The following is an 11,557-nucleotide window of genomic DNA, read 5'->3' on the forward strand; positions in this document are numbered from 1 at the left end:
TGTACCTTGATAACCCAGTTTATATACACATTATTATACATGATAGAACATTTGGGAGAGGTTTGGTCTAAGCATAAATTGTGCTCATCCTCACTCTTTACTTTAGTTTTTTTCATTTCACTGCACAACTTAGTTTCCGACTTTCATGTTGCGATGGAATGATAAAACTTTCCCATTGTTCGTCGAGAAATTGCCCTCAGATTTTCCCTGAACTCATGCTTATGTTACTTAATTTCCCTTAACCCATGCTTATGTTACTATCTCATCATTGTAAATAATTTCATTTCTTCGTCTAGATAATGTAATACTGTGTGTAGACCTACTAAAATCAACAAAAATTTACACAGGCGAAAAATGTGAACAGTAACTAATTAATGGTACAAAAATGAAGAGATGCTCAGTTAGAACTAGGAGTATCGTCCCTTGAAGAAGAGATCGACAATTGAATTTGTATGTCTTTAATGAACTGAAAATAGAACAAAATAAGATAAAATAGACAATACTCGTATTATATATTCATAGTAATCTGAAGGTGGATTATATATAAAAAAAAGATCTTTGTGATAAGTGTCTTCTCTTAGAGACATTGTAGTTCAAGCACATAGTACGTACTACGTAGCCCTGATTAAACCAGAAAACTAAGGGTTGGAATTCTACCAAGACCCGAACCAAGCAAAAGTGCAGCTATTTACTGTGCTATGATGTTTCTTTTGCCCCAGATTCAAGTGTTTGCAGAATGCTGTCTAAGGATATGTCAATTTGTAACGCTCAATGTTATTGGCATTATCATAATTTTGAAAAGCTAGGTAGTAAATTAAACATATCTAACCTAGCTTTATATACATAAAAGCATATTTCCTGTTCCCAAATCAACTGCGCCCTGCTGAACGCTGTTTAAAGCTGCTACGCTGCTGTGTTACAGCAGTAGAATAGTGAGGAGCTGATGTTAAGTGCTGCAAGTAATGAACAACAACAAATTATAAACAGGAAAGTCTTTCTTACTGAACATATACAAAAGAAATTGTACATAACTTCACCCAGTTATCTTTATTGCTCTAAGAGATTGAAGAATTACCCGACAAAGATTATTATATCTCAAGCCAGAAGACAGTTATGACCTCCCCCCAACCATATTTATTGTCTTTGAGGAGAAAATAGGAAGTAAATACAAAGTAATGCAGTGTTCAATACAGCCTTGAATAAAAATTCTTACCGTGGTACCACTTTTCGACTCTGAGACATCCCCAGGACCTGCACATAATCCAGAAGAATTGCATTTGGGAGTTTTTTTTTTTCATCATTTTTGAAGTACTTTAAGCTTTTGAAGAAACAAGCTGTTAATGATTTTACCTTTGACATTAGTGCTCCTTGGCTTCTTTAGGTTACTACCTGTGAACTTGACTGTTTTAAGTGCACTATAGTGTTTTCGCTTTAAGCTCGCCATTTGGTTGAGAATAGCTCCAGAGTTAGTTCCTATAAGTGGGAAGGGAGTGAAAACAGTGATCAACTTTGAAACTTAGTGTAAGGTATTACTTTTCGTGTAATGTTATCTCAGCCCTGAAGAAGTATAAAGCATAAGACAGTATCTGAACCGATTCATAGTAAGTATGCAGGGAGCTGCTACTGTAATGGAAAACATTCAAACCACAAAATATACACACCTCAACCCCTAAAAATTAACATAGAAGTAATGGTATATATAAAAAAAAAACCTTGAAGCCACTGCAGTGCAGCTTGTGCAGCAAGCTGTTCTGAGTCTTTCTTGCTTTGTCCTCCTTTGCCAGTGAAGTTATTACCAGCCACTGTCACCGTGGAGACAAAAATAGGTAGCTGTCCTTCTCCTTCCGAAGACTGAGTCTTGTACGCAGGCATATCTAACTGTTGTTTGCATGCATATTCATACAGCATTGACTTGCTAGATTTTGGATCCTACAAAAGAATGAGAGAAGGTTATTGAAGGAAGACAAAGTTAAGACAATTTGGAGCTACTAGTATCTTTGCTAGCGTACTAAATACATCATCAAATCATGGACACATTAAATCAAGTATGGAAACAAATCTGCAATTACTGAAGTGTCTTGATATGGTTGCATATAAGTAGGCATTAGAAGTATTCTAGACCTAGCTAAGTCGTACTTTTAGGAAGGCTTCGACCATAATACAGATTATGTATATTGATGATTGCTGAATTGCTGATAACTACATCATGAGTTGGTTAGGAGTGTCTGCAAGAAATCGGCCTTTACCCCATGTTTTGAGATGGATAAGCAGAAACTATATGGTAACACAAGCAAGAAGGCATCCTATTTTTGCAGCTACTTGCCTACTTTTGAATTGGATTTGGCGGCATGTAAAAAACAAGGCATTATGCAGCAGCTAGTTCATTACATTGATAGTAAACTAGTGAAGTTGATAAAGATTGGACTTATGGTGTCCTAAGGCAGGGTCCTTCGTAGATGGTTTGCCCAACATTTACTAGATTAGATAGCTTATGAAAACGATTTTCACATTCGCAATACTATGTTACTGACCAAAAAACAAAACCTTCATCTCCTTTTCAATCATATAAAATATTAAGGGCTAGTGTCTAAGAATTTGCTTATAACACACCTCATGAAGCAGGGGTTTGGCATCAAGCTGCTGTTCATTGCATAAAATACACTCATAAGCAAGTTTTGCTGCATCTTGTTCAGCTTCTTTGAGACGGCGAAATGTCTGCTTAGATGTATACTCCACTCCTTCAACAAACACAGTTGACCTGAACATTGGTGCGTGCTGAAATCCCTCGTTGGCTGTTCGATATGATGGGAATGGCAGAGCTCGTTTTTGAGTGTATTCTTGCAGCTTATTCTTGAAAATGGGGGGCTCATGTTTACCTGCAATTGTTTGATCAAAATATAGTATGTGATCGACTAAGAATATAGAAAGTACACAATCAAACTACATTATAAAGACAACAGATTAAATCAAGACCAGAACAAAAACTGTGTTTGCAAATAAATCATAGATGGATCTTTCCTTCTGCGACCAACAAAATGTCATACAATTTCACAAGAAATATTGAACCAGTGTATCATGTATGTTAAAAAAAAAAAAAAAAAGTGTTGTTTAGTAGATAGAAAACACAACATTTGTTATTAAAATTATGTACTTCTTTAAGAAGTTTTTGTAAGCTGCCTAATTAGCAATGATCATGCATCATTCTAGCGCGAGTCTTCAATATTATTATACGCGTACCTACAGTGAGTTTATTATAACATTTTGGTTCACGGTATGATTATTCATATGTTATTACATACAATCTATTCAATCAAGCTTTAAGAATAAGATCATACATATGAAAAAGAAAGAAGACCTTACCTGTGGAAGACATTGCTATCCTCAGAAGAATTAATCGGCTTCTTGATTCCAAGTGTTTGTCTCTCCTTCTCACTTCTTATGAATGTCCATACAAAGTACTAAGTTGTCTAAGTATAAGCAAAGTTGAGAGAGTGGTTTCTTAATTCACCATGCTTTTGTTGAGGGAAGCATCTTAAGTACTGAATTTGAGAAATATGACTGCTAACTTATGTAGATGGACTATTCTGCCATCAGAAATTAGTCCCACATAGCTTGCACTTAAAGGTTATTTTGGTCCATTTGTTTATGAATGCCTTTAAGTGTGAAAGTCATTTGTGGAAATATTGTGACACTCTTTTCGTTCACTTTAACACTTTACTATGAAGTATTAAAATTGTGAGTCAGATATTTTATGAGAAAGTACAAGTTTTCTCAATAGATTCTACAAGTGAAATTATGAGAAGTAGATATGCCGAGTAAAGTAGCCACCTAAGGCACCTATTGTATTCATGTTTGATACATACCAACCACACAAAATTCGACGAACACATGCAAAAACATGGTGAAATGCACGTTTAATTTTATTTTCATATGGAAGAAAATTTATTCCAAGAAATAGATTTCGTTTGAAATGGAGTTACTTCTTAACCATTTATTTTTACAAACTTATGAATGGATCCCTTTCTAAAGAAACAATGGATTTGAGATATAGTTAGGGGGAGTACAAATGCAATGAGAAACTTTGAATAAAATCCGTTATTGTATTAGTTTCATAAATTACTTTGGTTAATATTTGAGCACACAAAGTGAGATATAAGTTGATAGTTCAAAATCTATATAGCTAAACTTTATCTAAATTTAGTTCACATTATTAGCTCAATTATACGACCAGACAAAGTTTTACCCAAAACTGATCTCCGATTTCAAACTAGCCAAAAAGGGTGAACCAGGTGGGAAAAAAAAGAAAAACAAAAAAAAAAAAAAAAGGGTATACACAAGGCGTAATTTGCATCTTGTAAATGATCTTCCCATGACGCATGTCTAAGCAAAGTCTTAGACAAAGTCTTAGGATAGTTTTAGTCTAAGCAAAATGGCCAAAATCCCTAACATGCATCTCAACTTTCCAGTGTTAACCTAGGAAAGGTGAGAAAATGGATGGTCCCCTCATCAGCATATTTGGAAAAACAAAGTACAAAGTAAATATGTGGAATAAAGTATAATTTTATGTGCGTTTTAAATAATAGGTCTTGTATACAACGGATGTATTTTATATGACATGCTTAGTCACTCTTAGACCGTCACACTTGGCCAAGTCATCAAAAAATTAACTTCACAAAGGACTTTTTGTTTACAATATACCCATTTACTATTGGTTTTGCAAAAGTTAAGACCATGTCACTAGCAATTACAGGAATTTAAAGCAAATTTACCTTAAGCAAAGTATAATACAACTCCAACTTCTAGACTTAAACTTAAAGGTAGAAGCACCTCAACCAAGAGTTCAAAACGCAACTACTGAGTACTGACTATAGTATACATTTTCGCCCAAGCGAGCAAGAGGCATATGGCAGCTTGCTTATTGTGACCAGAGGTGAGAAAGAGCCTTTCCATTTTTGCAGGCCGCAACACACTCAAGCACATATTCTCTGAGCTTCTTCTGGACTTCTTCCATTGGCAAGCAGGCATCAACCATCTGTTATCATTCAGCATCGTATGAAAATCTAGATGGCAGTATTACGGAATTTGATGAAACAGCAGCTATCTCACAGAAACTATTTAAAAAACGTAATTTACAAAAATAAAAAGAACACTCGTACAAGAAGAAAATTTTGGACAGATAGAGAAAGAAGAGGAAGCTGCTAAACATGTTAACAAATATTTTCTGACAATAATTACTTTCAGAAAACTATGTTTGAAAGAAACTGGAACATGTTTAAGTAAAAGAAAATTAGAATAACCTGCACTGCATAATATTGCAGGCATCAGTGCATCACTATAATGACACTATGCAAGATAAAGTCACCACTGTCAAACCTATTAACCTTACAGCCTTACCAAAATCGCAAAAATAAACATTGCAAGCTATAAGTTTTTAAGGAATCATGAATAGAAATTACCTTCCATGAGGCATCATGAAGAGCCTGGTATTTTTCTCTGACCTTCCCTTGAAAATCAAGACGCTCGTATCTTTCATCACCATAACCACCTCTTTCTGCAGCTTTCTGCATTTATAAAAAAAAGATATTAGGATATGCTTTGATCTGAATTTTTAAGATTTGGTGGAATATGACTTGCCTTTACAGATATAACAATAAGATGCGCCTTGAATTTTTTTTTCAAATATATTATTAATTATTTGTTAATTGTATAACCTTCTTTCAACTAAGGACCATGATAAAGATGGAAAGTTATACAGCAGTAAAGCAATTGGCATACTTATTCAATTTAGTGCATTAAAATTGTACAGTCTGATGCAAGCTATGAAAAAACTAAGATTTGGTTTAACAGCCATGTCTCAGATCTTACCAAAGAAATGGTACGCCCCATAAATTCTTATCAGTGAAACTAAAGGCAAAATTCCCATCATGCCTATTTGAATGAAAGTATACCTCTGGTGATATATCAAGGTATAAGACCATGTCTGGAGCCAGCAATCCTATCTCTGGTGCCTGCACAAAGAGAATTATGATCATATTGCGACTAAATAGAGATATGCCTGAGTGAACTGGTTGATTACTAAGAGTTGGAATCTTCAAAGCAAGTTGTCAACATACATCACACTCACTCGAAGATGAGTTTTCAACAACTGTAATTACTGTATATTATTTCCTTATATCAGCCATTCTCTCTTTACATAATGCTTCATAGAATGCCATTGTTACCAAACCAAAAGAGTTAAACAATACTTTTAATCCTTACACTTTCACAAGTCATGGGATTATGAAAAGTCAGTAACCAATTTTATAGAACATTCAACAGTCACTTAAACAGAGATTGTGGTGATAACATTTTACCTTACACCAATCAAAATCAAGGCCTTTGGCAGAAGAGAAAGCCACACCGGAGTATGAATAACGATCTATAATGAGGGTAGTCCCAGATTTCAACTTTTCTTCTATCATGGATCTGTAATTGTAGATGACAAAGTCAACAACTAAACAAGCATATCACCAAAAAAACAGATTCATGAAGAAGTAAAGTTTACAACTTTAAATCACATTCTGAACTCCTGTCCCAATATACTTGTATATATTTCAAAATCTCAGGGGAATAAAGACAGTTTTTTAAAAGTAATCTATCATAATTCCAACTACAATCTCCAGAATGTAATATAACCGAGAACGAATTACCCAAATTAACCAATAAATAACAACATAGAAAGGAATTAGATTCAGCTAAACATAACATCAAACACATGGTATGCAACTCACAAATTATATATAAAAAAACAATCATAAAAAGAAAAAAGAAGCAACCTTTTCTCCCAACGATTAGCACTGAACAAAAGATGAATAGTATGATCATCCAAATTAGATTGATTGGAAAGATAAGCAGAAATCATCTGCCCAACAGCAGTATTTCGATCCGGAAACCGCCATAACTCAGCAGAACACCCAATACTTTGCAAGTGAGAGAGAAGCTGACTACACTGAGAGCTCTTTCCACTTCGATCTAACCCTTCTAATACAACCAAAGCACCTCTTGATTGTAAATTGGGGTTTAGGGCAGAAACTTCAATTTTCTTGGAAGAATCATTCTCCATTTTTGTAGCAAAAATTGAACAATTCAACTGAAATTTAACACTGTTATACTGAATCAATGATCGCCTTGCAATTGCCTGCTGCCTGAAACAGCTGAAATTAGAGGGTACAATTAAAATTAAAAATTAGGGTTAGGGTTTGAAAGAAATACCCAATTGAGGAAAACAAAATTAGAATTGGGATGCAATAAAAAAAGAGAACTGACAGTAATAAAGGCTTCAAATTTGGAAAAGTTCGCAGCATCTGATGATTGATTGTTGTTCAGCGCCAAAATAATCTTCAATTTTATAAATCCGAAATTTTGAAACGAATAAAAATAAAATTTTCAAATTTTGGGCGGGAACAATGTTCAAGGACTCAAGGTTGAGCCTTGAGCGTCTGTTAGACAGTTAACATTTGGACGCGCCACTGTAATCCCATACATTCTATAATCTGTATTATGCGAGAACTTGTCCTGTACATCCGGATGTACCGTATAATTGCTCATTTATATTCCGTACTTTATTACTAGATGTAACTATGTAAGACCGTGCATAAGTAGTAAATTATTTTATTTAATTCAAGATCAGTCATTAGATATTTGGATAAAATTCTTAGTATTATCAGTTTTTTTAAAAAAAATCTTAACACTAAATTTATATTTCGTTGTTTCATTTACTACCTCCGTTTCATAAAATCTGCAACAAACTAGGATTTACGTTTCCCAAGACAAAATTTGATAAATGTAGTTTAACAAAAGTAAGGGTAGGTTATTAAGGGTTAATAAAAAAAGTGGGATAATTTGATTAAGCCACCCACCAACAACCAAAACCTTTGCTCCCACCAAGCCACCCACCAAACTGCCCACCCTAGCACCGCCAACACCCACATTCTCCACCAGTAACATCACCTTTGAGGCTTTGACAAATCCGACCACCCTACCGCCACCAACACAACCACCGCAGGACCACCTTCAACACATTCGACCACCCTCTCACCACCACAAGATCCGAACCATGCCCAAAACCCACCCTACCCAACTCACAACCACCAAAAACCCACCGTGTAACACAACTCCTCACGCACCACCACAAGATCCGAAAACACCAAAACTCCCCCCACGTTCTCACGCACCACCACCAAGATCCGAAAAAACCCCACCCCACCTAAGTCGCAACCACCAAAAACCCCAACCCACCTAATTACCCCATCACCATTATCACTTAGGTCTGAATTTGAAGGAGGACCGGCAACTTAGATAAGGGAAACAAGTCCGATCCGAAACCCCATCACAATTTTCGATTAGATCTGAATTTCAAGGAGGACCGACGACTTTGATAAGGGAAGCAAGAAGCCGGCGACTTTGATCTGAATTTTCGATTAGCTCGTGCCAGCGAGTGTCGCGAGTAAGGGGCGGCGACTGTCACGAGGTGGCGCTGATCTGAGTGGTGGTGGTGGACTGTATTTCTGGTGGTTGAGACTCTTGAGAGGGATAAGAGAAAAAAGTGTGTTTCTGGTGGTTGAGAGGGTGGAGAGAGAAAAGTTGGTGATGTTGGTGGTGGATGTGGGCTATGAGGGAGGAAAGAGAATATGGGTTAGGGTTTAATTATGAATAAATTAATTTAGGTTAATAAGTTAATAGGTGGTTTATTGAAGTTAAGTAAGGGTATGTTGGTAAATTTAAACAAAGAATTTTACTATACTAGGGAAGTTTTTTTTTTGTTGCACATAATGTGTAGTTTCCCTTTTAAGAAATTGTTGCAGATTTTATGAAACGGAGGTAGTATTTTACGTGGAGCTTGAATATAAAATCCCAAACCTTATTTATTAATTTTGCTTAGGTGACAATTTAAATTATAATTCAAAAATAAATGACAATTTTTTTTATTGGTTAAAATAAGTCCTTTGCACTTGCGTTTTTTTCATATACTCATTCTGTTTCAAAATGTTAGTCCCATTTAGAATCTTTTAACTATTAAAAATTAAATTAGGGAGAATATTTCTCTCTATATATAAGGACAATTATAGTCATATGAGATTAAGTTTTATTCGTATCGATGAGTAGATTATTAAGATCTAATTTTTATAATATTTGCTAGGAAAAGATTAAAGATATTTGCGATCAAAGATTTCCATCATATATGTAAAAAAAAGAGATAATTATTAGTTTTATAAATAAGTTAAATTCTAATTATTCACTATTCGTTGTTTTTACCTATGTGGCAAAATTCGTAATTCTCATGCTTGACTTTTGCTTCGGTGGCGAGTAAATTTTTTATATCTAAAATAAATTATTAATCTAATTTTTCATGTCAAAATAATACCTTTAACTTGAAGTTAAGACCAACAAGTCTTAAGTTACAAATCTTACCATCTTAGCCATTTGTTTATTGTGGTTTTTTTTTTCCAATTTATAGTTAAATTAGATAAGATTAGTATTTTATTATACCAATTGATTCCATTATGTAATGATTGGATTTGACAACTAAAAAATGTTTATAGTAAGGCTTGAACTTGAAACCAACAAGTCTTATTATCTTAGCTACATTTATTTATTGTGTTTTTCAGTCCAACAAAATTATAGTTAACTTAGATAAATAATTAGTGTTTTATTATACTATTTATTTTCATTATGTAATGGTCATAAGACGAATTAACAACATAAATTCTGAAGTTTGAAAAACTCTGTATCATTTTTCAAATTGATGAAATATACGGAATAATTATTATTTTCTAATAGTCAATTTTGAATGTCTATAAATATTTCATAGCATGTCATATATTGAATATGGTTCTCGTTACAAATCTTTTTTTGACTTATGATGAATTTCAAGATGATTATCATGACATTAAGAAAAAAAAACAGTCCCTTTGCCTAAAAAAAGAAACAAACAAAAACAATCGGACTTGATTAGCAAACTAAACAAGTACAAGCTAGCAATCTGGGACATCGCTCGGGCCACTCACTAATTTGTTGATTAAATGAGCAAATTTTTCAAATTTTTTTGCATGTGGTCTATTGTACTGTGCAACAGGGGTTACTTAGTCAGTTACTCGAGTTGCTCGATCAGGGGTTACTCGAATTGCCAGGGTTACTCGAGTTTTTCGATCATGGGTTACTCGAGTTACTCCTGACCAAGTAACCCCTCAAGTAACCCCCCTGAGCGAGTAACTCCTCAAATAACCCCTAACTGAGTACCCCAACTGAACCCTCAAGTAACCCCTGACCGAGTAACCTTTTGACTGAACTCCTTAAGTAACCCCCGACTGAGCTCTCAAGTAACCCCTGACCTTGTAACCGAATTACTCGAGTAACCCTTGACCAAATTACCCTTGACCGAGTTAACCCCTCAAGTAACCCTTGACCAAGTGAACCCCTCGAGTAACCTCTGTCTGAACCCCTCAAGTAACCTCTGACCGAATAACCCCTAACTGAATAACTCGGGCAATCCCTAACAAAATAACTCGGGTAAACCCTTGCCATACGGTATGGCCTTGTTGGCACGGAATATTTATATAAGTGCCACATTGGATAATATATGGGTCAAAAGTCAATTTATTGACTTGATGCTAATTTGACTATTTTGATAACTCTTCCTTGACGGTGTTTGCTTCGATTGCCATGACATTGACGATGTCGTCTTGTGCACCGTCTTTTGTCATCATTTCTTCTACGTGCTTCATCGTTTCAATTCGTTTCGTGAATTACGTCAAAGTCAAAGTGGCGATCGAATTAGAGGAGCAAATTAGAGATTGTACCCAAAATTATCAAATTAATAAAATTTACACTTTGTTTTATTTATTTTGAATCTATATTTTGCAGATTTAAAATTTGTGTTTACAGGTCTGTTGCACCAAAAAGTTGCTTTTTGCTCCTTTAATAAACAAATATTTGCTCATTTGTTGATCAAACGAGCAAATGATCCTGGGTGTACAGTACACTCGGATGTATATAACAAATTTTAGTATTATGCTGTAGTTTTCAATAGTTCCTTTGTTTTTTAGTTTTATGTGCCAGTGATTTGGTTCTCGTCTTTGGAAACAAATTTCAAACGGGAAATTTTTTAAAGAGAGGGATTGATGCAATTAAAGACTCCTTATGTCTATGTTTATTGTTTATAGTTAAACAAATTCAATTGGCTTTATGTCTAAACCTTTAAAATTAAAGTGAGGGGTGTAAAAGCGAGTTGTTTTAGGCCTATATGAGTGTTCCAAAATTTAAGTTTGATTCTAGTACCGTGTGTACTAATAAAGCTTACAAGAAAAGTTATTTACCCGTCCGCGCTTATAAGGAATTTTGAATTTCATAGAACATGAAATTATATTTCTCGAAGATGAATCAATAACATAATACTTAAGGCGAATCTGATATGACATTTGTCATGTTTTGATTAAAAAAATTCCCGCCACTTTTACTTTCCTTTTTTTAACAATATTTATGAACATTATTTTATAATATCCTATAATATTTAACTTTC

The 11,557-nt window shown here is 34.5% G+C and overlaps 2 protein-coding genes across 3 annotated transcripts; both read right to left on the reverse strand.

The window, feature by feature from the left end:
• Positions 1-869: 869 nt before the first annotated feature.
• LOC110701809 (double-stranded RNA-binding protein 4-like) lies at positions 870-3,373 on the reverse strand. The gene is made up of 6 exons (XM_021879434.1): positions 3,361-3,373; positions 2,611-2,876; positions 1,713-1,929; positions 1,351-1,473; positions 1,214-1,251; positions 870-953 (listed from the first exon to the last, which is right to left on the reverse strand). Exons 1-6 carry the CDS (start codon positions 3,371-3,373, stop codon positions 870-872), a joined length of 741 nt encoding a protein of 246 aa, XP_021735126.1.
• Positions 3,374-4,549: 1,176 nt separating this feature from the next.
• LOC110702020 (thymidylate kinase-like) lies at positions 4,550-7,501 on the reverse strand. Of its 2 annotated transcripts, XM_021879659.1 has the most exons (6): positions 7,306-7,501; positions 6,816-7,193; positions 6,354-6,465; positions 5,949-6,008; positions 5,457-5,561; positions 4,550-5,032 (listed from the first exon to the last, which is right to left on the reverse strand). In XM_021879659.1, exons 1-6 carry the CDS (start codon positions 7,341-7,343, stop codon positions 4,916-4,918), a joined length of 810 nt encoding a protein of 269 aa, XP_021735351.1. In that variant the 5' UTR covers positions 7,344-7,501; the 3' UTR covers positions 4,550-4,915. The 2 variants fall into 2 exon arrangements, with proteins under 2 accessions (XP_021735351.1, XP_021735352.1); XM_021879660.1 differs by lacking the exon at positions 4,550-5,032 and having other exon boundaries at positions 5,470-5,561; positions 5,866-6,008.
• Between the last annotated feature and the right edge of the window lie 4,056 nt (positions 7,502-11,557).

This window comes from Chenopodium quinoa, unplaced genomic scaffold (assembly GCF_001683475.1).
Source record: "Chenopodium quinoa cultivar QQ74 unplaced genomic scaffold, ASM168347v1, whole genome shotgun sequence".
Lineage (NCBI taxonomy): Eukaryota > Viridiplantae > Streptophyta > Magnoliopsida > Caryophyllales > Amaranthaceae > Chenopodium > Chenopodium quinoa.